The sequence below is a fragment of the Canis lupus genome, chromosome 31, assembly GCF_003254725.2.
Source record: "Canis lupus dingo isolate Sandy chromosome 31, ASM325472v2, whole genome shotgun sequence".
NCBI classification, from domain to species: domain Eukaryota; kingdom Metazoa; phylum Chordata; class Mammalia; order Carnivora; family Canidae; genus Canis; species Canis lupus.
Window position 1 is genome coordinate 12,267,855 of NC_064273.1, and position 27,663 is coordinate 12,295,517.

The 27,663-nt window shown below is 37.6% G+C and overlaps 1 protein-coding gene across 7 annotated transcripts in view; it reads right to left on the reverse strand.

Annotated features, from left to right (window-relative positions):
- Positions 1-8,187: 8,187 nt before the first annotated feature.
- The window catches only part of NRIP1 (nuclear receptor interacting protein 1), a 99,652-nt gene continuing 80,176 nt past the window's right edge, over positions 8,188-27,663 (reverse strand). For all 7 annotated transcript variants that reach the window (XM_035709353.2, XM_035709350.2, XM_035709351.2 and 4 more), the window contains one exon: positions 8,188-15,600. In XM_035709353.2, coding sequence (XP_035565246.2) covers positions 11,757-15,257 — 3,501 coding nt within the window. In that variant the 5' untranslated portion in view covers positions 15,258-15,600 and the 3' untranslated portion in view covers positions 8,188-11,756. The remainder of the gene's footprint in view (positions 15,601-27,663) is intronic.

Sequence of the window (27,663 nt, forward strand, 5' to 3'; positions counted from 1 at the left end):
TGTGCCAACTCAAGTCAGACATGTATCAAGAATATGAAATAAACTTCTGTGGGTTTTAGTCACTGAGAGTTTAAGTTGTATGATACTACAGCAAGACTCAGCCTGTCCAATTGATACATCCAATGAAACTGATGGGATTGGCATTGATGGTTAAGCACTTTTAGAGCACAGGAATGGTGGGAAATTTGAATTATCAGAAGATGAGCTCTACCTCTGAAAACACATACCAAAAACAAAAGAGAGAACTTACACGCACACAAAACCTATGCATTGATGTTTATAGTAGCTTTATTCATAATTGTTAAGACTTTGGAGGCACTCAAGATGCTCTTCGGTAGGTGACTGGATAAACAACTGGTGATACATACATATAACAGAATATCATTCAGTGATAAAAAGAAATGAGCTATCAAGTTGCAAAAAACATAACAGAAACTTAAATGCATATGGCTAAGTGAAAGAAGCCAATCCAAAAAGGCTATATATTGGATAATTTCAATTTACAACATTCTGGAAAAGGCAAAACTATGAAGACAGAAAGTAATCAGTGGTTTCTAGGGGCTGGGGAGGAGATGGGATAGAAGCAAAGGTGGATAAGAGGGGTGAATAGGTGGAGCATAGTGAATTTTTAAGACAGTGAAACTATTCTGTATGTTACTATTATATTGGGTACATGTCATTATACATTTATCAAAATCCATAGAAGGTGTAATAAAAAGAGTGAACACCAATGCAAACTATAAACTGTAATTAATAATATATCAATATTAGTTCATCAGTTATAAAAATATACCACACTAATGCATACTAATAATAAAGGAAACTGAGTGAGGGAGTGGTAGTATGTTAGTAAGGGGAAAATTTGTACTTTCTGCTCAGTTCTGTAAACCTGCAACTATTAAAAAAAATTAAGTTAAAAAAAAGAAAGAACAATTAAGAATACATTTACTGAGCTAAATTTCAAAGAGCCATTTAAATTATTTTAAGTTGTAATGTAAATGTAAGTGTTGGCAGATTGTTGCATTGAGGTTGGTCTGGTGGACTTGACTGTGGAACATTTGATGGGCAAGAAAAGTTATGAATCTGAATATTGTCCTGTCAAGATAAAAAAATTCTTGGAGAAAAGAGAATAGATTTGGGTAAATTATGGTTAATGAGAATGAAGAAAAGGTTCTTTCCAAACAGCATGTGACAGAAATGTGCCATCTTATGGATAGAAATAATGCTGTAGCAGAATGTTGCTTAAGCAGGTGACTCTGGAGGAATGCAGTTTTGAATAATTTTGTGATTAGAAATAAGATAGGTAGAAATAAGACAATTCCCTTTGAAAATGGAAGCACAAAGAGCTCTACAAACCAACTCCCCAGCAAAATAACATAACTGATGAATTTTGTGTGTTTTTTTTTTAAACACTCCAAAAATTTTCCCAAAGGCAGTGAGCAAATGAAGAAGATATGTATGCAAGAAAATGTCTGTTAAATCTTGGTAAGAACGATGAGAGTCTATGGCATTTGAGCCTTGACCTTCTCCTTTTCCTCTGCCACAGTCTAATGTCTCAGAAACTCCACTCAAGTTTGGTGTGGCTGAGAAGAGGAAGATCCTCTCCCCAGCTCCTAGTTAAAAGTGTATCTCCTTGGAAGGGCCAAGTCACCTACATTTCTCATCTCCTGCAATGCTCTGTGTTTCAGAGGCAAAATTTCAGGCAAGTGCCAAAAGTCAAGGGCTGTCTTCTCCCTCACTGCTTCCACTGTAAGGGCGGACAGTCTACCATCAGTGTGTCAGATTTGGAATGGTTGGCTTTGGTTGCCCTAACCCCAGCTCACTCATAGAGTAGAGGTTTCCCACCAGAAATGGTGACCTGACAACACCAGGGGCTATCCTCTCCACTTACCACCCTGCTTCTAAAGCAGGGTGTTAACTGAGAGAAGCAGGCCACTATCTCCACCCCAGCAATGAAGTGGCAAGCCATAAGGACAGAGGCTTCTGAAAGTCTCCTTTCATTTAGAACAGAGTTGAGAAAGTTCAAGCCTAATGAGAATCTTGGTGGTAAGCAATTGATTGGAGGCTGGTAGCTCCATGAGAACAAGAAGCTAAGCCATAGGCCAGCTGTTTACCAGACAGAACCAGGGAAAGAGACTGCTATGAAGCCCGCCTGGGAACAGAACAAATCTCAAAGACTGGCCTCAAAAACCACTCTTGCAAAAGGACCCAAATTTAATTAGATCAGACAATGGAGCTATTAAGGCCCCAGGGCATTGTCAAAAACAATAGAGCAAGGATCAGGCAATTAGTGGAGCCTAACAGCTGGGTGTGACACCAAAAGAAGCAGACAGCTTACCAGATCAGGGAAAGAGACAGTCAAAGAGAGTCCAGCTCAAGCTATCATCCTAGGGTGCCAGTGTTAAAAGATATTAAAGACCACAATACATGAAAACACAGCCCATGTTCAGTGGACTAAATGAATTAATCTTGTTAAGATCACAATATTCCCCAAACTAATCTATAAATTCACTATCATTCAAATCCCACCTATCATTTTTGCAGAAATTGGCAATCTTATCCTAAAATTCAGATATGTAAATTTACAAAACCAACAATAGCCAGAACGATCTTGAAAAAGAAGAACAAATTTGGAGAGCTCACACTTCCTGGTTTGAAAAATGACTACAAAGCTACAGTAATCAAGAAAGTGTGGTACTGCATAACATAATCATATACATCAATAGAAACAGAATTGAGAGTCCAGAAATAAACCCTCACATTGGCAGTTGACTAACTCTGTACTGTCCTAGTGCATACATGGCAATATCCAAACCAAATTTTAGTTGGTTGTCCATTTTCTTTTTGAAATAATAATAAAGATCATAGCACAATTATTCATTATAAATATATATATATTTTTAATTTTTATTTATTTATGATAGTCACAGAGAGAGAGAGAGAGAGAGAGAGAGAGAGAGAGGCAGAGACACAGGCAGAGGGAGAAGCAGGCTCCATGCACCGGGAGCCTGATGTGGGATTCGATCCCGGGTCTCCAGGATCGCGCCCTGGGCCAAAGGCAGGCGCCAAACCGCTGCGCCATCCAGGGATCCCCAATTATTCATTATAGACAAACACGAAAACAACCCAAATGTCCATTAACTGATAAATGGGTAAGTAAAATGTGGCATACATAAAATGGGAAATGATTAATCAATAAAAAATATTGATGTACTGATACATGCAACAACATGAATAAACCTTGAAAACATTAAGCTAAGTGAAAGAAGCCATCCACAAAAGATCATATATAATTCCATTTATATGAAATGTTCAGGATATATAAACTTACAGAGACAGCAACTGGATTTAGTAGTTATCTAAGACAATAGAAAGAAATGGAGTTTCTTTTGGGAGTGAGGAAAATGTTTCTAGAGATTATAATAACTCTATGAATATACTAAAAACCATTGAATTATATACTTTATTATTTATTTATTTTTTCTTGAATTATATACTTTAAATGGGTGAATTATACTGTATGCGAATTATACCTCTATAAATCTATCATATATTTAGAAAGAAAAGGAGAGAAAGAAAGAGAGAGGGGGGAAAGAGAGAGATTGAGAAAGCAATCTGATAAATATAAATAGGATGCTCTGGCCTATATTACTGCTTGAGTGAGTTCACTTGGTGATCAGAAACAGCCTTTAGGGATTCCTGGGTGGCTCAGTGGTTGAGCATCTGCCTGGCTCAGGTTGTCATTCTGGGGTCCTGGGATCAAGTCCCACATCAAGCTCCCTACAGGGAGCCTACTTCTCCCTCATTCTCTGCCTCTCTCTCTGTGTCTCTAATGAAGAAATAGATAAAATCATGAAGAAGAAGAAGAAGAAGAAGAAGAAGAAGGAGGAGGAGGAGGAGGAGGAGGAGGAGGAGGAGGAGGAGGAGGAGGAGGAGGAGGAGGAGGAGAAAAAGAAGCCTCTAAATCCTATATGATGCCATTCACCTACTGGCATCAATGTCGTCATTATTTTAGAAAGTTGTACTTTGACTATTCTAAGACCCTTGGCTTCTTAGAACCTTCCTCCCATTACAAACAGCTTCAATTTGGAGCAAAAGAAAGTCCTGGAGTATAACTTTCTTGTGATCACTTTATCTTTAATACTATTTTGCTAATCCTTAAGGCCATTTAGGCATATAACGAGCATGATTTCCACAAAGGCCTTATTTCTTCTCTTGGGGCTGGGAACAGGAAATGCAGTTTTTCTGAATAGAATGCAATAATTAAAAATGAACATGTTTATTACTTTAACTTTATATCAGAATAAAAGGAAATGACATCTGTCTGTCCAGTTCCACACATGAGATGTTTCTGCTTTCACATCAATTTAACACACTTTTATTCCACACCTAACAAATCACTGTACCTATTACTTTTCTAATACTCTTAAAACCTGGTGATTTGGTTTTATAGCTATGTTACTGTCATCAAAGTCCTCTGATGAAGGAATATTCATTTTAGGGGACTAGTTCATATGTGGCACTAGTTTCTTGCATATTCTCACCTCAAGGGCCCAGATTCCCTTGAGAATCTGAAATAGCTTATTCTATTCTAATAATTCTAGCTCCTACCCTGGTGAGGGTCTCACCATCAAGGAGTTAGTCGTACCAAACTCATCAAGACAGCATGTCCTGCCTGGATAGTTCGGACAAATGTAACCCTCTGGAACATAAACACATTCATGATTGGTGGCGGGAGAAGCCACGAATGCTTGCCTCGGGCCTATCTCAGCACAGAGGTGGTGTTTGGAAGGGTCGAGAGCTTCTTTGCTAAAAGGCACAACTTCTAAGATGCTCACTGTTATTTGTAGGAAGATGGGGTACAGCAAGCAGGTGATTAGCCTTTTACTGGCAAAACCGCAGTTTCCATTCTGCTTTCAAGAACCAGCTCCTCTAAGTATCAGGAATTTCCTAGTAGACTGCATTTCCATAGACTAGAGAAAGCAGAAGGGAGGATGCGTGGGCTGGACCACAAACACGGTCTAGGGCCAGAGGTGGCTGAGGAGGCTGGCCATTGCTTCAGGGGAATGGATGTGTCCCTACCACATAAATTACTTTGTTCATGTCCCAGACTGGTGAGGGGAGGCAGCCTTTCATTTTTTGTGTAAGAAGAGATTGCCTTTCATTCATTTCCTGACGAGGCATCCGTGTTACTGAGTTAACTGCTATGCATCAGGATTGGGACTTGCATGTAAGATTTAGGACATACACTTCTTGCCTTCAGAAGGAATACAAGGTATGTTGTTAGCTAATGATTGCCTCGAGGGAGTCCACATAAAGCATTATGGGATTACACAGGCCCGAACAGCACACTTTGCCCCAGAGGAATCACAGAGGGAGGGCTTCTTTGAGGAGGTAATACTTGTGAAGTTTTAAAGCGAAGTATAAGTTTACAAATCTGGGAATGGGGACAAGAGGGCAAAGGTGGGAGGTATTTTAGGCAGACAGTGTCATATGACTGCCGGCACTGAGGCCAAGAAGGCAGATGTGCTCAGTAAATAGAGAATTCTTCTTGGGAAGGTATGAACATTGGAATGTTCTGTGATGATGGGCAGAAAGGTGTTAGGATGATGAGAGAATGAGCTAAAAATGTGAAAATGCAGGCCGGGCCAGAAGTCAGAAGGCACACCAGGGGATGTAGCAAGGCTAGCTGGCACACCCAATGGGGTGCTAACAGTCTTACAAGGATTTGCCCGGTGCTTATCAAATGATTACCTGTAATGGCTGCCACAGGCAACCTTTCCAGTCTTTAGGGAAAGCTGTGGTTTTTGGAGAAAATCATCTAACTACTATATCCTTAAATTATCATTTCTTATTCATTAGCTAAGGGAAAAGATAACCTCAGACAATGTATTCGCACTCTGGCTCTCCTCTGTGATCCTGTTGATGGTTTTTGAAAAACACAGGCTACAACATCCAGACGTGGTAGGCCACTTCCTTTTCCAGAAGTGATTTCACAGGTGAATGTTGTATCAGCAAAAATGAGTAAAACAGTCCAAAATGGTCACAGACTTTTGTCAAAGTTTAGAGCACCTACCAATGAAACTTAGTAAAAGCAAAGGCTGGAAAATAGAATTTGTCTAGGTATTTGTGAAAATGAAAAGGCTGTAAAAAGACTGCTTGGAATGGCTCAAAAATCCTCTTGCTGCGCCGGACTGCAGAAGTACACTATTTTAAAATTCGAGTTTACATATTGCTTGTTAGACACTCAGAGAGGACCTCTCAAGTGCGGCAGCACTTCCTCAGGACTGACATTTATAAGACTTGAATTTTATTTCCAATTATTCTGGTAAAAACAAGGAGACATTAATTTTGGTTTTTCAGAGCAGGAGTCTTTAACTTATCGATGAACATCTTTAAGATGTTGTAAATATTACTGTACTGTAATAGATCCCTCCACCAACCCTTACCAGGTCCTCTAAGTTTCATGGAATAAACAAAAAGTGACATGCTTAGTAACAAACATTTAAAACCTACTTTTTTTTTTTTTTTTTTTAAATAACCAAATAGGTCACAGTTTACTGATACCAGTGGTAGAAAAAATTCTGATTAGTAAAGACTCTCCATGTTTAAGTCATTGGCCCTATCTTGTAGTGAAGTGAACAACTAAGTTGTTGTTCTCTTCTTAAAAATCCCTTGGGGGGTGCCTGGCCGGCTCAGTTGGAAGAGCATGCAGACTCTCGAACGTGGGGGTGACGAGTTCAAGCCCCATGCTGGATGTAGAGTAATGTAGAGATTACTTAAATAAACAACCAAACTAAAACAATAAAAATAAAAATAAACTAAAATAAAAGAAACCCTTACTAGGCAATTACTCAATGGTCTTGTTATGTATTTTCACAGTATAAATCAATAAATAAAACAAAACATGGTTGTGCATCCATCTTTTGTTTTTTTTTTTTTTTTTTTTTTTTTTTTTTAAATATTTTATTTATTTATTTAGGATAGTCACAGAGAGAGAGAGAGAGAGAGGCAGAGACACAGGCAGAGGGAGAAGCAGGCTCCATGCACCGGGAGCCTGACGTGGGATTCGATCCTGGGTCTCCAGGATCGCGCCCTGGGCCAAAGGCAGGCGCCAAACCGCTGCGCCACCCAGGGATCCCTGCATCCATCTTTTGATGCTAACGATGGTATCCATATATTATCACAAAGTGTAACTTCAATATTTTAATAACAGAATAGCTGAATGCATTCTGCTCCTCAGTTATTTTTTTAGACAATACTTATAAACGTTGGGATAGTAGCTGCAGAATTTTCATTACAGACTTATTTTAGTGCCAGAAAATAGACCTTCATTTTGGGAAAATGCCTTCCTCCTAAATTATCATTAATAATATATATGTAAAAATACAAGTTCCCAGGCCATTGGTTACAAGAATTCCTTTTTTCCTAAATAAATTGGTCTCCATTACTTATTACATATTTTGCTTAGCATGGTTAACTACTAATTACTATATACATATATATTTACATATAGATGTGTGGGTACACACACATATATGTTCATTTTGGGGAGATGACTGAAGACCTTTATTTTCTGTTTTTAAAATACTTATGTATTTTTAAAGAGAGAGAAAGAGCGAGTGAGATCAAGCAGGTGGGGGGGAGGAGTGGGGGGAGAGGCAGAGGGCAAGGGAGAGAATCTTGAGCAAAGTCCCTGCTGAGCACAGAGTCCAACCTGGGGCTGGCTAGATCCCATGACCCCGAGATGATGACCTGAGCCGAAATCAAGAGTCAGACACTTAACAGACTGAGCCACCCAGGTGCCCTTTTTTAAAATTTAAAATGAACATAACACTCAGTGAAAACTGGATGAAAACCTAATAAAATTTATCAAATCTTTATTTCTGAACACTCACAAATTCTTCCCACTTTGAAAATCTCCAGTGATCATTCAGTTACACACCAAATAACAGAAGTGAGGCTAGGTAGGCTGGTTGTCTTTTTGAGCTATGCTTCAATTGCCCTGCCTCTAGATACATTAACTCATGGCCACCTTCTTTTTCTTCTCTTTTCATTTTCCTTCTTTTCCTGAGAAGGGTAAAGCAGTCTTGAAGACTTGCTATTTCCATGACCAGAGAGTTTTATATTTATGGAAGACCTAAAAACCAGAGAAAACCCACAAAATAACAGTCATTTGAAACCATAGACAATGCATTTTTTCTCATTTATTCAAATTCACTGCAGGAAGTAAACACTAAAAGATTAAAAAACAAAACAAAAAAAATTCACACCGCAGTATGTACAGTTTCATGATATCACATGAAGAAATTAAATTTCTAATAAAAATGACAAATTATATTACTAAGCCGATAGCATTAAAATTGGTTGTGTAAACCCCAAAATTCATATGAACGGTAATGTCCCTGTATTCCAGCAGACTGGAATACTCCTGGTATAATATTACATTTTCAATGGGATTAAAAAATTCATGAAAGTAGTTGTGTGAACTCTTAATGTTGAAAAGTGGTTGACTTGATTTTAAAAAGTTTTAAGACCCTTGGATTCAAAGCACATTCTTTCACAAAGCTTAAACCACAGAAGTCATATCCAGAAATGGAATACTGTCATGTTGGGATGAACATCTGATCTGACTTGTTAAGACATTTTGCCAAATGCACAGATGCACAGGGTCCCCCATGCACTTTTCATGCAGCAGGTAATCACAACTTAAATAAAAGGTTTATTCTATACATTTGTCCAGACTTGCAACTGTATACATCATGCACAATTTTTAAACCTGTCTGATTATATTTACACTTATACATGGAATATACAGAAACTGAAGAGGTTAAAAGGCTTTTCTGTTGCATTAGAACAATACAAAATATGTATTTTTCATTAAGGAAATCACTATTTACATCACCTTTAAAAACTGATTTTAACATCTTCATGTAACAAGTCAATATATATATATATACATATTATATATATATATATATAAAATATATACTCTCACCAGTTTACTCTTCTGTAACACGTACCAGAGAATAAACAGGTAATGCTACCTTACTGATGTCAATGAGAGCTGTAGTACCCTTTCACAAACGACTTCATCGGGAAGAAATTGTCTAGATATCTAAAATAGTCCTTGAAAACGTGTGTATGCGCGTCTTGTAACTACATATGCATAAACAAAGTGAAGTTATGGATGTATGCCCTTTCTGACTGTTCTTTAAAATCACCCTAAAGTCAAACTGGGGACATTCTCTAGTAAATCAGAACATCATTCTTCTGGTCATGTTTATCTACGTATTACATATCCTCATTCCTTTAACTGTTAACAATGACAACAACAAAAACAACCAACCAATCAAAGAAACAAACAAAAAGATAGCAATGCTGGCCCTTGATACTCTTTTCCCTGACCTAAATTTCACTCCCTTGTGAAAGCCCATTTTCCCCCGACCAAAGGGGAATACCAACAATTTTTCTAGCATACCTCTAAGGCTGCAGACCTTTCACAATGGCAGGAAAAAAAAAAAATGACTTGCTTAAAAACTTATTTATATGGTGGAGACAATAAGATTGTCACAGAGTCAATATGGGATGGAATAGAATATATTCACTGGCCAGTGGGATTTTCACTTCAGAATAAGCATACACCTTCATCTCTCCATGATGTAGCATAATATTCACTCCTGACTATTGTTTTATAATATATCCAGTAACTATTTACAAATCATTTTGAGAAAAAAATAATCATTTAGGGTTTTAGATCATATAGGAAATAACACCCATTTTTAATATAAAAAATCTTAGAAACAACTTCAAGTAGAACAACTTCAAATAGATTTCCTTCTAATTAATAGTTGATTATATAACAATTTTTTGATAGGTCAGTTGCAAACCTGGTTCACTTTTAAAAACAAAAGTATTATCTGGTGAACAAACTGTGGACTGTGAAAGCTGAACTTAAAACATAGGGACTTGTTTCAAGATCAAAACCCCATGTGGCTCGATAAGAAGTTCTTCCAAGAGAACATCAATGTTTATGTCTTAATTGCAATTTTAAAAGAGTAGGACCAATGGAGGGACTGTGTGCAACTTTGTCATGTATATGTGCCCTCTGTACTTTTCTCTTTAGTCAATCTGAGTTGAGTGCCTTTCTTGGGTTTGAGAGAAATATTTTTGTCTTGGTCAGCAATGTTCTTAGGACAATGATTTTAATAGAAACTAAGGATGTATTCAGGAGAAGTTTCCAAACCATCCTGGAATCACCTGAGTTTGGTAAGTGGCCCTGTTATTCCATCCCTAAGGCTAATTAAGTAGATGTTACTCATTAGAACACACAAATAATCACAGATTTTCCTGAGATGTTGAGCCAGATATGAAAGTTGTCCCCTCCACCCAATTTTTTTTTTTTGTCATAAAAAGTATTCTGAACCCGATTTCCAAAGACATAACGGTATATATGAACTACAATATTGCAAATTTTGAGTTGATGTATAACTGTATTGGGGAAAATATAGGCATCAAGTAGTTTGGTTTTTTGTTTGTTTGTTTTTTACAGTCCTGTGTTCTGAGAAAAGTCATAAGCAATGGTTCTCAAACTTGAGTGTGCAGAAGAAACATCTAGGAAGTGTGTTAAGATGCAGCTGGGAGATTCCCAGGTCCACTTAGCAGAGATTCTTGATCTGTAGATCTGAGATGCTGCCTAGGAATCTGCATTTTAAAACAAGTGCTCCAGATGATTCTAATGCAGGTGGTCTGAGTCCAGCTTTTAAGAAACCCTGGTCGTAAGACTCACAGGTACCACAGAAATGGTGAGAAGTAACTTTTACAAGAGATGGTGAAAATTGTCCAAAGAAAAGCCATTTTGCTTCTGTTAAAAACAACTTCTTAAATAGTCAACTATTCAGGAAACCACCTGAAGGTAAATGGTTAACTTTCCTAATTCTGTAAAAGGAGGAATATTAATTTAGTAAAGTAGCTAAAATACAAAAATGGAAATCTGCCTTTTTTTAAGGATCTATCAAACTTCCATCAATTGTAATCAATTTTTACTAAGTAGTACAAGGTTTAAAGAAATACATATTGAAAAGGACTGGGGTGGGGCAGACACATTGGGAACCACAAAACCCCTTCCAAGAGTTAAAAATAAATACGTCTTCTTCTTCTTCTTCTTTTTTTTTTTTTTAGCAAAAGTGAAAAATGTAAGCCTATTTTTTCTAATTTATTTCTGAATCGGATAATGAGAAGTGAATTAGGTTCTTTTTTTTAATTCAACGATTAATATTTAAAGAGTCATTGAACAATTTGGATTTAAAAACAAATGTGTTATGTAGGCCGACGTCTGAAAAGCAAAATAAAGTACCCTAATAAAGGCAGCAAAATGCATTAATCCACTATGGATGGAGATTTACATTTTAATTTACGCCTATTACTGGATTATAAAAGATTTTCATTCATAGGCTACTCACAGTTGTTGTTTGGTGCATACAGAGTGTTAAACAACCAATTTGCTAGTTCAGTAGTTTCCTCATGACATCTAACGTAAAGCAAAAAAGTAGTGTGCATATTTAGACATCACCAGCAACCAATACTTCTCGAAATGAAAAAAGTTTCAGTTATACCATGCTTTTCTCAAATCATGCTCTTATTTATACAGGTCGCAAGTTCATACTAAGCAGTTTGCAAAAAAAAAAAAAAAAAAAAAAAAAAGGAAAAGAAAAGACAAGGAAAGAGAAGATCGGGAGCTGGATGGCGGGTACATTTCACTCGGCTTCTTTCTTTATGGCCAGCACGTTTCCCAGCAGTCCGTACCCCTCCCCGTTCGCGCTGTGCGGGCGAGGGGCGCTCCTCCCCGGGGGGCTGCTGTAGGGGCCTCTCAGGCTGAAGCCGGCCGCCCTGGTTTCCGCCGCGGGGAGGAACTCTTCCTTGACCGTGACCTGCGCGACGCTCTCCGCGGAGGAGGGCTCCCCCCACGCGTCCTTGTCCTGCGTGTCCCGGCCGGCGACGGGGCCGCCCCCTTTCTGCAGCATGTAGTAGAGGATGGGGTTGGTTTTGGTCAGCCGCGGGCAGTCCCTCTCGTACCCGTTCCTGTCCGCGTCGGCGATGACCCACTTAATGGGGCCCTTGTCGCCGGCGCCGCCCGCACAGCCGTTCGCTGGCCCCGGCTCCGGCCTGGAGCCCGCGCAGCCCCCGGGCTCGGGGAAGGGGGGGCTGGGCGGGGCGCGCGCCGGGCAGGGGCAGGGGCGGGGGCGGGGGCCGGGGCCGGGGCCGGGGCGGGGGCCGGGGCCCGTCCTGCTGTCCCCGCAGCCGCCGGGCTGCGCGGGGCCGTACAGCAGCCCGTCGAGGGCCGGAATGCTCAGCTCGGGCTTGCCGCCGCCCGCCGCGCCCCGGTGTCCCTTCCTCCTGCCCTCCCCGGCGGAGCCGCTCCTGTGCTGGGACAGATCCCGGACGCAGTTTTCCGACAGGAGCAGCTGCTTGAGGACGTTGAAGCTCTTGCTCTCTCGGGCCCACGCGCGGTGCTCGGCGTCGCCCGCGGGGCCCTGGCTGCCGGGGAATTTGAACTCAAGATCACTTCTGCTGCATTTCAGCTCCTGCTGGCTCAGCGGGGGCCCGTACAGCCCCTCCGGGGCGCCGTGGCTGTCGGCGGCGTCAGCTACGCTGTTCCTCATCCTTTTAAACGGGTTTTCCAAGGGCTCGCTATAAAGCTTCCTCTTCTTGGGGACCACGCAGAGGGTCCTGGCCTCCAGGAGCGCCAGCTCCCCGCTCCTGCGGCTGCCGTCCCCCTCCTCCGCCAGGTAACTCTCCTGGTTCTGTCTCAGCAGCCGACTCAACAGGCCGTTCTTGGAGAAGGAGAAATCCTGCGGTGAAACGGGCTCCGACTTGAGACCGTCGGGCGCGCTCCTCTGCGCGGGAGGCGCCGCCCCTGGGAACGGGGCGCCCCTGGCGTCGGGGCTCAGGCGCACGCTCGGACTGGGGCTGCGCGGGTCATCGCAGGGCTCGGATTTTATTTTCACCGTCAGTATCTGTTCGCTTAAAGCCCTGTCCGCGTGTTCCTGAGCACTTTCATCTCTCAGAGGAGTCTTGTCTTTCTTGTCGCCCTTCCCTTTGTTGGGGTTCCCCAGGAGCAGCTGGAGGACAGTGCGCCTCTCCAGCAGATTCTCGATCTCGGAGCCAGAAAGTCCCGCCTCGGGGCCTGCCGCTGGACTGCCGAACGCCCTGTTGTCTTCCGCCGCGTTGGTTTTGTTTGAGAGCAGAGGGCTACTCAGCCTCTCCACCATGCCCAGGGGCCGGTCCGCGTTCACGCTCAGCAGCTGCTTGCTAGGCCGCTGCTCCTCTCCCGGGGCGGACGCCTGCATTCCGCACTGAGCCAGGTTCTGCAGCAGCTTGCTGGCACTGAAGGTCGCGGAGTTCTGTGCGCCCTCGCTGTGGGCCGGCTTCTCTCCCAGCGGGTCTTTGCTCTTTGTAAGGTCCATCAGGGGGTTCGACGCGGAGGTCGCTGGCTTTTCAGCCTGGGAGCCGCAGGCGAACGGTGGGGGATTCCACTTGATGACCAGAGAGTGTTGGGAAAGGTTGATGGGAGACTCTGCTTTTGTGGAGGAAAGTAAAGGAGGAGTGCTCACGGGGGTAGTCCTGCTCGTACTGGGGCTCTCTATTACGGAAGTCCTCGCGAAGTTCTGGCTACCGAACTTGGTCACATCGCCGTGTACTTCCTGGGGGCTGCTGTTTCTTTCTACACTTTCTTCATTCTTATGGCCAAGTAGCAACTGAAGAAGAGTCACTTTCTGGTGCGAATTGAGCCTAGAATTCTTTGAGGTATCTTGATCTTCTTTGACGTCTACAGTGGGGACTTTGGGATCCCAAGTGTTTAGCAAGGACTGGGTTAAATTATCAAGAGAAACAGGCTGGTCAGGTTCTGGTTTCTCAATTCGATGTTTGCAAGACAAGTCTATGGGAACACAGTTGGAATAGGAACTTTCGTCACCACTGCTATCATCTGTAAAACTAGGGTTGTTATCCGAGTACTCATCGATGGTTGTAGGGGTACTACTATCCTCAAAGATGCTTCCTCTCTCACTGTGATTATGTCCATTCATCGGCTTTGGTATGGTCTGGCTCTTCAGAAGATGTAAAAGCAAACTATTATTAGCAGCTTGTTTTAGATGGTTTCTTTCCAGTGAGTTCTTATAGCCTGCATTTTTGGGGGAAGAAGGAACAACACCCATCGGGTTCTGAAACGCTGTATTTTTGCTCGCCATTAGCTTGCTCGATGATGTTCTCGCCTGACCATTGAGATGGCTTGACATTCCTTTTGAGAGCTGGAAACTGCCAACCTCCTTCTGGCCATTTTCTTGTAATCTGGCCATGGCGGCAAGTCTTTCACTTGCTGCCTGATTCGCATTTTGCGTTTTTAAAGCGTGTTCTCGAGAATACTGCTGCAAATGGGCTTCACTTGAAAGGAGTAACGCTAACTGGCTACAAGCAACACTAGGTTTGGGTGAAGTGGCTGGACTAGCCCTCTTTTCCACCATGCTTGCAACAGCCTGTAACCTGGCAGCACATGACAACGGTTCGCTCATGACTTTTGTTCCACTTTGTCCAACATGATGTGGTGACTCTACGAACCTGTCTCTGATGAGGTTTTTACTTACGTCAGGAAGATTGGTATCAGGCTTTTGATCTTTAGCTTTACTTTTCTTCAACAAAGTTTTTAAGTGACTTGATGCAACACCATAGCACCTTAAATCTTTCTCCACTTTTAAAGAATCATGACCGAGTGCATATCCTTGCTCCTTGAGGCTCTGCCTAATTTGTTGCGACAGAGCAACGGTCTGCAGCCTGGAGCTGAATGACTGAAGCAAAGAGGCCAGTAATGTGCTATCTTGTTTGCCTTTAGGCACATTGTCAACCATGCCAGCCAGCAAAGCTTCCTTCTTCACGTTTAAATTTACGATGGAATCAGACAGCCTCTTCCGCTTCGCGGCATTCCAGTCCTCAGAAGACTGCAAGAGCCTGGCTTTTTTGAGGTGCAGCATGCCAGATCCCTGATATGAATGTGTATTGAGAACTGGACCATTACTTTGACAGGCGGGAAATGCATTACCAGAAATGTTAAAGTTCTGATCTTCTTCATTATGCCCAGCAGACTTTTTGTCAACGGCAGTACCTGAGCCCTCTGCTGCCTGATGCATTAGTAATCCTTCTAGGTAAGTTAAAACAATAGAATCCTGGTGCACATCAGAGCCAAGCTCTTCTCCATGAGTCATGTTCAATAGAAGTGTTCACAAGGGCTTGGTTTCTATTCACGTTAAAGAATGGTTTTCTGTGGGTGAGTGAGATGTAATTTTAATAAGTGAGTGTCAGTTTATCACCTTCCATAGTCATCAGACAGAGATGCACGGTTACATTCCAACCAGGGTTCCCTGTGACAAGAGGAAAGGCAGGCAGATTCCAAAGTAGTTTGACCACAGAGCTGATCAACTCCACAAGAAGCAGCAGCAGAATTCCTTAATACACAGGTCTGCGGCGGCGGGCGGATAGAATCCTTAGTGAATACACTGCTTCTCCTTCTTCATCTTTTGTTTCCAATTAAATGCCAACAGCGGTGTTCTGAAAATAAAAATAAAAAAGTTAAGAAGAGGCATAACTAATATTATGTTACGATACCAAGAAGCAAAAGAATCTAGTATTTGTAAGTCTATATATGTGTGTGCGTATATGTATGTAAAACATAACGTACATACGTATATATGCATTATAGCCACCTCTTTAGTAACATAGTTTGCCATTCCTATTAAATTGGAAATCGCTACCGGAAGTCCTATAAATTAACCCATATTGTTAAAGTGATCAAATCAATTAAAGAAAATACTTTGGTGTTATATAAGTGTCTTCCAAAGCACACCGAGTTTCTGAATTTTCTTTTTTCTTTTTTCTTACGGTTTTCATTGATTTTCTTTTTTGATTGTTTCTTTCTTTAGTCTTCTTTCTTCTTTTTTCTTCTTTCGGTCTTGCGTCTTTTTCTTCTACTCTCTGCCTTTTACCTTTATTTCTTCTTTCTTTCTCTCTTTCTTTTCTTGCTTGTCTTCTTTCTTCTTTCTTCTTTTTTCTTTTCTTCTTTTCTTTCTTTCTTTCTTTCTTTATTTTTTTTCTTTTTCTCTTTCTTTCTTTCGTTCTTTCTTCTTTCTTTTTTTCTTTTTCGTTCTTTCTCTCTCTCTATATGCCTCCCTACCTCCCTTTTCTTCCTTCTTTCTTTTTCTTTTCTTTCTTTCTTTCTTTCTTTCTTTCTTTCTTTCTTTCTTTCTTCTTTCTTCCTTTCTTTCTTTCTCTTTCTTTTCTTTCTTTCTTTCTTTCTTTCTTTCTTTCTTTCTTTCTTTCTTTCTTTCTTTTTTTTTTTTTTTGAGTTTCTGAATTTTCATGAGCACTTTCCACATAGTAACAATAAGGATGCTAAGTCTCTTTTATAGTGACATAGCTCTATATGGGAGCTAGAATTAGCTTTCTTACATTACTGGGAGCTTATGAAGGAAAAAGTAAAAGTGCAGAAAAAAAAAAGAGAGAGATGCACATGACATGGACTCATGTGATGAGCTAGATGCAGGGTTGAATACTACAGATTAGGTTCACTTCTGACATCGTTCTTGAAACATTACATATTCCATAAGTAATCCGTGGGATTTCTGTTTTTAAAGAAATGGAAGCACTGACAAGTATCTTGTAGGCCTATGCAAAGTGTGACAGTCTTAGTCATATTCATAAATACTGAAGTATAATCACAGGCTTCATTTTTATCATGACCTATTGGAAACAGAAGAGAGTGATTCTCTAGATGCTCATCAAGTCTATCAGAGGCTTAATGTATCCATTTTTAAATCTTCACTCATTTGCTGTATGTAGAACTTTTAATGTGTGGTCCATTCCTAACAGAAGCAGAAGACAGGTTACAGGTGAACCCGTAACTCTGTTTCTAAGGTGTTCCTCACAGAAAATACTCCTTTTCCCCACCCATGCTATTTCTTTTTGTGTGACTTCGCTATTATAAGTATAAATAAATTCAAATATTATACATGATTTGAAAAAGTTTTATAAGGTTTTAAAATAAAAATCATTAATTTAGAAAAATGTGTCAAGGTACTTGTACCAATTTCTTAGTTCAGAAAATGTGGTTTCTGGGACACTTGGGTGGCTCAGTAGGTTAAGTGCCTGTCTTTGGCTCAGGTCAGGATCCCAGCGTCCTGGGATCGAGCCCTGCATTGGGCTCCCTGCTCAGCGGGGAGCGTGCTTCTCCATCTCCCTTGCTTGTGCTCTCTTGCTTTCTGTCAAATAAATAAATAAAATCTTAAAAAAAAAATGTAGTTACTATAATATGTGTAAATGTAACTGTGTACACAATAGGTAATCACATCATCCTGTAGAAAAGTGGGCAGGAAATAAATTTAGGATAGATTTGAAGGGAAGATGAATAATTGCTTTCAGAAAATTCTAAGTCAATGTGGTTATTTTTCATTAATTTTTTTTTAAATTGTATAAACATCACCATTATGAAACAGGGAGGAAGACCTTCTAATAGAAACCTATTTTTTAATAAGATGAATCTGTAAATCAAAGAGTATTTCCTGAGATGCTGCTTCCAGAAGCACTCAGTTGTAATACCTTCCATCGTTCTAGCAAAAAATGAAATGCTGAAGAAAGAAGGAATTCTGAGACTATCTAAAGCCTGAATTTACTCAGATCCTACTATTAAAACTCTTCAGGGAACTAAGTGAGCCGAATTTCTTCAGATAACTTCCTTTTCTTTCCTTTAAATAACTGAAGCAGGAGAAATCATTAACAATCCTTCCTACCTTTCCCAAATCATGCCTTTTCATATTTCTATAATAAAGAACAGAATTTAATTGAGAAATTTCTTAGAAAAGAAACAAAAGGAGGCAAGGTGCTTGGATACAGTACAGCTCACTAAGACTATAGATATTAGGGTATAATGTAAAATATTACTGCCACCTAATAAATAGACTTCTTAAAGTTAAAATCATTTAAAGTTAGTATTAGCCTGATTCATTTTCTTTTAGCAAAAAGACAACCACATTATTTTTGAATCACCAACGTATAGTTTGTTTGCTTTTTAAATTTTATATATGTATTACTTAGGAATGTTGCCAGATGTTTAACACTACTTGAGTATATTTGGTTAAAAATATCTAAATGTCAACACACTATTAAGAATCAGACTTCTTGAGAGATTGGCAAGCAATATATTTTAAAACTGGAGTATTTTACAAAATGCTGTGATGCAATGGCTTATCAGTGTACCTACTTGCATGTCCATAACTTCAAGAATGATTTTATTAGAGCCCGTGTCTATTTAAAGATACTCAATGGTCTCTTCATAAATATAATAAGGAAGAGACTTTGCTTATATGACATATACTGCTAAGTGATTTCATTGCAAAGGTAACAGAATCATCCACAACATTTGGTTTATGGGCCCGGGGGTGTGTGTGTAAAAGACAACAAAAGAGAGTAAAAGTAAGGAGGAGGCAGGAAAAAAAATTATAAATGAACAAATGTAGGCCTCATAAGTTTTGTAACTCTCATGAGATTTTACAAGAAAAAATTTATTTAAGAAACTAAAATAGGTTATATTAATATCCTATCTTTAAACTTTACGTTGGCAGATATGACAGGCAAACCCAAGAAAGATTTTTTTAATGAACACTAAAAATACATGTATATGAAGGAGAAAAAATAAAACCTACCCAGTGATAAAAGCTGATTGAACAATGTTTGTTTCAACTTACTTGTCATTTTTATAAGGTGGTTCCATAAAATTTTTAGAAAAACTGACTTTGACAAAAAGCTTAGTGTAACCTTTAATCATATATGGAGGGGTGACTTAATCTCAATTTTAGATTTACCATCCTAAATCAAAATCAGCTCTTTGTAATTTTAATGGATTCGTTTAACCCTCAATATACCAAGAAAAATACCATCACCATTACCGTCTGGGTCCAACAAACATTTTATTAATATTTAAGTCAATTTATGAATAATTAACAGAGTAAGAAGGAAGAGATACCATGAAACAACATCAGAATTTTAAATAAAAATGTACACACACTAAATCCATTAACCTCCTGGTTTTGAAAGACAACATATCCATAATGGGCAACTGACAGCTCATCAACTGTCATGCATGAACCTGGAAACATTTTCTAAGTACCAATTCCAGATTGGTAAATCTAAGAGGTAAGCTTTATCACCACTTCTGGGTCTTCTCTTTGTACTTGTATAATTCAAAATGTGTTACTTTGGAAATCTTCAACAGCTCATAATTATGCTGAAGAGAGGATAGAAATCTTCCTTGTTCCATAATTGCCAAATATATTTATCTTTTAGTTTTAGTTTTACTAAAACCAATTACAATGATCAACACAATGGATTATCTCATTTTCAAGTCATCTATTTTCTTCCAGTCTCTTTTATTACACCCCAGTTTTCAATATTTGCCCACTTATGAAGCATTTCAAATAAATCTGGATGTGTCAACGTCATAAAAGAAAGAATACTGTTATTATTCCTTTGAGCTAAACAGGACCATTGAGGTTCTTGTCACAAAATAGTGATGAAACAAACCCTTCTTACTGATCAATTGACTATATAAAATACTGTATTTCCTTTTTATCTTTAGAAATATATTGTTAATGAGAACAATATGAGGTGATGGATGCATTAACTAACTTTATTATGATAATCATTTTGCTATGTATATGCATATCAAATAATCACACCGGACACCTTAAACTTTCACAATGTTATTACACGTCAATTATACCTCAATAAGCCTGGGAAAAAAACGAACTATATTGTTGAACTATATTGTTCACTCATTGATGCCTGAGCTTGAAAAATCCATTTAGGATGTTGTCATCTGAAGACAACAGTCAACGATGTTGCTTATACAGTCAATGTCACCATCATCATTCATGCCTAGAGTACTACCATCATTCTCTTTGCAGTCATCCTCTGATTCATCTAATTGAAGCATCTTCCTATGCCAACTTTCTTTTCTTTGATGCTATAGATGGAAAATGAAAAATACTGAGTTCTCCATTGTGTTTACTAAAAACTTAGAATAGGAAGACTACAAAGACGATTGTCTCTAGACTTTTTAAACATTCATGAAAATGTTATAGAATAATGGGCTATGCAATAAGAAAACTGAAGGTGATATAATGATGACTTATTTCACTATTGCATCATCCTTCTAGGCACTTCCATTTTTCTCTTGACTTATTATTTTAGTCCTTACTTGGCATATTTGGAAAAAAAAATGAATTAATTCTCAAGATCAGAAAATAGCAAAATACTTAAAGACATAGGAAAATTAAGATCACTAAGGTTCCATAATGTATCATTGATTTACAAAAGGTTCCAACAGACACATATAGTAATGGCAAAATAACTGTTTTTTTCTATTAAAAACACATTTATTAAAACTTTAAAAAATAAAAGTCATGTAATATAATCATTCCTAATAGTTAGAAAAAAAAAGTTTCAAAAACTAACACCAGGGCCAAAGAACCCTACTTGACAGCATATCCAGGGTTAATGCATTTCATGACAATTTAATAAAGTTCATGTACAACTACTAATGTTAAAATTATAAACTGAATCTTTTATTAATTTAAAATTGTTTATAAGCATGAAAATCTTTTGAATTTTATAAAATTGACATTTTATTGCTCTAGCTAGCAGACTGTAAAAAATTATTATTGTTAAATTTAAAAAAATAGTAAAATCAAACTAAATCATTAAAGAATTCTTGACCATATGCATAGATTTGGAGAAAGATCCAAGTTTCAACACAGGCTAGTTTAAATATCTAGTAAAATGTATGAATTCAGAGTGTATTTTTTTTTTAAGTTGCATGTTCTTTTTTTAAGTATCTGAAAAATATGTAATTATTTTGAACTTTTTTTCGAATGTTAATCAATAAGATAGTTGTAAATAATTTGCACGTTAACAGTTCCCAAATGAGTGTTAATATTGATTCTTTGAAGTAGTTAAACTATTTTCATTGCAATGCACTTTGCACTTTCTATTTGGAAATGGCTTATTAAGCAAAGGGAAAATCTGAATTTTTAAACACTTTTAAAAATGGTAAAATAAAATTTTACTTGGATAAATGAAGGATAAATCTAATAGAATTCTTATATATGGGACTACTTTTGTTTGACAATAAATAAATAATGAATTGGTTTTCCTCCAGCTTTTTTTTTTTTTTTTAAGATTTTTATTTATTTGACAGAGAGAGAGCAAAAGAGAGAGAGCATCAGCATGGGGAGGGGCAGAGGGAGAAGCAGATTCTCTGCTGAGCTCCATCCCAGGATCCTGGGATCATAACTGAGCCAAAGGCAGCTGCTTAACCAACTGAGCCACCTAGGTGCCCCAGCATCCAGCTGTTTTTAAGGAAAAGATTCAGTATCTTACTTCCAAACAAATTCTCCACTGAAACACATTTAAGTGATTAAACATCTACGAAGTCACTTGTATGGTATTTAAATTATATCTAGTGAATACCTCATGACTTCCAATTGTTTCCATGAAATCTCTTCCACTTGCTTATCCATTATTAAGTAATACCTGTTTGAGTATTGAATTTAAAGGTATTTCTCCAATGCCACTTTAATGAGCATTTTAATTTTTGGCTCTGGTTCTTCAAAATGCAAAAGTAACTAAATTGTAACATTCAAGAATAACTCCCATTGGACAATATTACTTAATTTCCACCTTCGATTATTTTAGGGATGCTTTTTACAAAAAAAAAAAAAAAAAAAAAAAAGACTAAGAAAAATATAAAGATGTTCCCTTAAGGATTAAAAGAAAAATATCTAAGTACTAGGAAGATTCCAAAGTCCTAAATATTGAACCTTTTATTAAAGCAATACAAATTGAGGTAAATAATTTAGAATACTCTTGGTGTTCTCTAGGGTGAGACTGTGAAAGAAAGTTTTAAAAGGTGAAAAGGAAACAAAAATCCATGAAAAATTTATCAAGAGGACATGACACCAAACATTCTATACAAATGTGTGAGATTAAGCTTTTCAAACCAAGGGCCAACGACTCAACACTAAATTTCACAAAACAAGAAATAAAATGTAACATTTCAGATCAAGGGTTTTGGGACTTCATTAAAAAGTAAAGACAATAGCAAACCCTCTATTATAAATTAAAATTTATTTTTTACCCAAGTCAACAAAAACTATAAATAAAAAGGGAGACATTACCATCACTGATGCCCCAGAAATGAAAAGGATTGTACAGGTTACCACAAACAATTATACTCCAACAAACAGACAATCTATAAGAAATGGAAAAATTTCTAGAAACATACCACTAACCAAGGCTGAATCAGGGAAGAAAAAAAAAGGAAATCGAAAATCTGAATAGACCAATTACTAGTAAAAAGATTGAATTAGTACTCAAAGATCTCCCAACAAAAAAAAAGCCCAGGCCCAGATGGCCTCACTGGTGAATTTCATTTAATTCTGAAGAATCAACACCAATCCTTTTCAAGCTCTTCAAAAAATCAAACAGGAGTGAGCACTCCCAAACTCATTTTATGAGGCCAGCATTATCTGGACACCAAAACCAGAAAAAGGACACTACTAGAAAACAAAATAAAGCAAAAGCAACCCCCCCCCCAAAACTATAGGTCACTATCCTTCATGAATATAGATGCAAAAATTCTCAATAAAATACTAGTAAACCAAATTTAGCAGCATATTAAAAGAAACATTTACCATGATCAAGTGGGACTAATCCCTGAGATGCACAAATGATTCAACACCAGCAAATCAATCAATGTGATACATCACATTAATGGAATAAAAAAAAAAAAAGAATGATGGTATCTCACTAGATGCAGAAAAAGCATTTGACAAAATTCAGTATCTTTTTGTGATAAAAACTCTTAACAAATTAGGCATAAAAGAAATATCTCAACATAATAAAGGCCTTACATGACAAACCCACAGCTAATGTCCCATTCAGTGACGAAAAGTTGAAAGTTTTTGCTCTTAAATCAGAAACAAGACAATGGTGTCCAATCTCGCCACTCCTATTTTTTTTTTTCGCCACTCCTATTAGACATGGTACTAGAAGTCCTAACAATCAGGCAAGAAAAAGAAATAAAGGTATCAGAATTAGAAAGGAAGTAAAACTTGTCCCTATTTGCAGTTGAAATGGTTTTATATAGAGAAAATCCTAAAGACTCAACCAAACAAAAAACTGTTAGATGTAATCAATAAATTAAGTAAGGTCACAAGATGCAAAATGAACATACAAATATCAGTAGCATTTCTATATACTTAGCGACAGATTTTCTGAAAAAGAAATTGATCCTATTTACAATAGGATCAAAAACAAAATACTTAGAAATAAATGTAAGCAAGTGATTCATCTCCACTCTGAAAACTACAAGACACTGATGAAAGAAAAGGAAGAAGACAAATAAATGAAAAAGTATCCTGTATTCATGCACTGGAACAATTAATACTGTTAAACTGTCAATTCTACCAAAAGCCATCTATAGATTGAATGCAATCCCTGTCAAGATTCCAATAGCATTTTTTTCTTTTACAGAAGTATAAAAACCACTCTTAAAATGTATATGGGACCACAAAAGACACCGAATAGCGCCCCCTTCCCAAATCCTAGGAAAAAAAAGATTAAAGCAGGAGGTATCACTTTCTGATTTCAAGCTATACTATAAAGCTATAGTCATCAAAATAGCACATATTTGCATAAAAAGAAATAGACCAATGGAACAGAATCAAGAGCCCAGAAATAAACCCAAGCACACACAGTCCACTAATATTTGACAAAAGATTCAAGAATACTGAATGGAGAAAAGCCAGCCTTTTCAATTACTGGTGTTGATACAATCGGATATTCATATGTGAAAGAATAAAACTGGACCCACGTCTTCTACCATTCACAAAAATTAACTCAAAATGGATTAAAGACTTAAAAAATGTATGACCTGAAATCATGAAATTCCTAGAAGAAAACAGGAATAAAGCTCCTTGACATGGGTCTTGGTAACAATTTTTGGGATATGACACCTAGCAACAGAAGCACAAGCAATGAAATAAAAAATAAACAAGTTGACTAATAAAACTAAAAAGCTTCCACACAGCAAAAGAAATCATCATCAGAGTGGAAAGACAACCTATGGAATGGGAAAAGATATTTGCAAGCCACATATATGATAAGTATTAATATCCTAAAAATATAAAGAACTCATATAACTTAATAGCAAAAAACCCCAAGTAACCCATTTTAAAAAAGGGCAAAGAACCTGAAGAGACATTTCTCCAAAGAAGATACATGAAAAGCTAACAGGTACATGAAAATATGTTCACCATCACTAGGCATTAGGGAGATGCAAATTAAAAAAACAATGAGATATCACCTTATGCTTGTCAGAATGACCACCATCAAAAGATAAGAGATAACAAATGCTGATATGAATGTGAAGAAAAAAAGCCCTTGTACACTCTTGGTGTGACTGTAAACTGGTACAGCCACTATGGAAAACAGTATGGAAGATCCTCAAAAAATGAAAAATAAACTTACCATATGATCTGGTGATTCTACTTCTGGGAATATGTCCAAAGCAAACAAAGATACTAACTTGAAAATATATCTGCGCTCCCCATGTTCACAGCAGCATTATTAACAACAGCCAAGACATGGAAATAACCTAAGTGTCTATGGATGGATGGATGGATAAAGAAGCTATACACACACAGGAATATTATTCAGCCATAAAAAGAGGTAGAAATCCTACCATTTGTGACAACATGGATGGCCACTGAAACATTATGCTAAGTGAAATAGTAAGTCAGACAGAGAAAGGCAAATATGTTATGATCTCACTTATACATTGAAACTAAGGAAAAACAAAAACTCAAAGAGATCAGACTTATGGTTACTAGAGGCAGAGAGCTGTGGAAGGGCAAACTGGAAGGAGGTAATTAAAAGGTACAAACTTCCAGTTATAAGATACATAAGTCCCAGGGATGTAACATGCAGCTAACACTGCTGTGTGATACATAGGAAAGTCGTTAAGAGAGTAAATCCTAAGAGTTTTTATCATGAGAATAATTGAATAATTTTTTTTCTTCTTTTTAAAAAACTGCATTTATATGAGAAGATGGAAGTTAGCTAAATCTATTGTGGTAATCATTTCGCAATATATGTTTTGTCAAGCCACTATGCTGTACACCATCAACCTGTAGTGATGTATGTCAATTGTTCCTCAAACTGGAAAAACAAAAGAATCCTAAGTATTTGTAAACTTTTGAAAAACTGAGTTATTTTGTCTGAAAAACTGTAAGTATCAATTGTTATTCTCTTAATTATTGCAACTACTGTTTTATTCCACTTTAAAATGGTCTTATCTATAAATGGATGTGGCTTTATTAAAATAAAATCTAACAGACCACCACGACATAATAGAAGCGTAATAAATCAGTGACAGAAATGGGAAAAACAAAAGTTTTTGAAAAAAAATTAAGGAAAAAATAGAAGGAACATGCAATTGCTGCCATTTCAAGCAGGGAATAACGAGGGCATGGTAAAAGAGGAAGCCTGAAATTTCATTTATTGGAACATATTTCTAATTTATTTTAAAAAAGGAATAAATACTCATTGATGTCCTTTGATATAATTTGAATTTCAAGACAGTCACTTTCTTTGTAGTATTATCTCTATCAAAAGATGGATGTGTGATTGTACAATTTGACAGGTGCCAAGAAAATAAATTTATCTAAAAACATTTTGCTCAAATAGTTGAGGGCCTCAACATTAAATTGGAACAAAAGAGCTATTTGCCCTCTCCCAGGGGTTTTCATTTTAGATGAAAATAGTCTTCAAAGACTGGTAAGAGAAGCCACTGACACTGTAGTGAGTAAAACAGCTGCCCAGATTGCCCTCCATTGCCACTTGAGGGACTTACATATTTTTGCCCAAGGCCAAATTTGCTCCTAACTTCCAGGTCCATCAGCTTTAACTTGCTGTCAGCTGCTTCCATAGGAGTAAAAGAGTGTCACTCACATTCCCTATTAAGAGAGAGTCACTAGGACACACTAGTGCTTGACTGACTCAAATGTTCAATAGAAGGACATACGTATCTGAGGACCTCTTCAACTCTAAAATGCTTTGATTCTAAAATGCTATGATTCCAAGTAATTTATCAAATTGTAGTTGATAAAAATGACAAGCATTTTATTTATTTATTTATTTATTTATTTATTTATTTATTTATTTATTTATTTTAATGGCAAGCATTTTAATCAGAAAGATGACAATGCTATCAGAAAGTTGTGTCCTGATCAATATGTGTTGTAGTCTTTCTAGAGAAGTCTGAGGGAAGGAAATGATTTTGAAACAGCCATATGCCCTACCCATCCAATCTCCCCAGATTATTTATCTTCACTGCTTTCTTTTCTTTTCTTTTCTTTTCTTTTCTTTTCTTTTCTTTTCTTTTTTCTTTTCTTTTCTTTTCTTTTATTTATTTATTTATGATAGTCACACACACAGAGAGAGAGAGAGAGAGAGAGAGAGAGAGGCAGAGACACAGGCAGAGGGAGAAGCAGGCTCCATGCACCGGGAGCCCGATGTGGGACTCGATCCCGGGACTCCAGGATCGCGCCCTGGGCCAAAAGCAGGCGCCAAACTGCTGCGCCACCCAGGGATCCCTCTTCACTGCTTTCTTTAAGGGGATAGGGTATCACAGAATTTCAAATAAATGTTTACCTAAAAGTTAAATACGAGTTTATATTCAAACTAGAGCTTTTGCTTATCTCACAATAACTACATACTAAATAAAATGCAATAGTAAAGATTTAGGATCCTTGATAACATAGAGAAATGCATATGAGAAAGAGGACAATTATTTGTCCTGACAACAGAAACAAATATTCCCTATACTTGATATAGCAAAATAAGGAACAGCTTCTTTGTTCTGAAGGCTTATGTATGCTCAGAAGGCTTATGTGAATCAGATTCAATGAAATCCATTCTCCATTTTACTTTGCCTCTACAGTTTATTAAAAAAAATAATTTTAAATAGAAATAAGATGAAAAAATTGGAGATTTTAAGTTAAAAAAAAGGCTCAACGGAGTCAAAGGAACTAGAGAAAGTGCTTAATTGCCAAATAATTTCTATTCCAAAAATGTAATGCTTTCCTGGATGCTGTGGTGCATTATCTTGAAAACACAGAAAACTGTTAGCTAAAATGAATTCTAACTACAACTTTTAAAAATCTAGAAGAGAATCATTATATGATAAAGAATATATATGATGTTTATTTAATATTAATATTAATGTCTGTTCACTGCCTCCTACTGTTCTTGAAGAAACAACAGTTTCTCTGAAGAAACACAAAACACTCATTAAATAAATTTTTTGGTAGCACATATGTGTGGGAAAAAGGGTTTAAATATAAAATAAACAGAAGGTACAGGTTCTCTTAACCCTTTTCAATAACTCTTTGAAGTACCTGGTGCTTTCTATCGGTTTTCAAAAGCAGAATATTTTCCAATCTCTATCAAGATATAAAGTATAGGGGATCCCTGGGTGGCGCAGCGGTTTGGCGCCTGCCT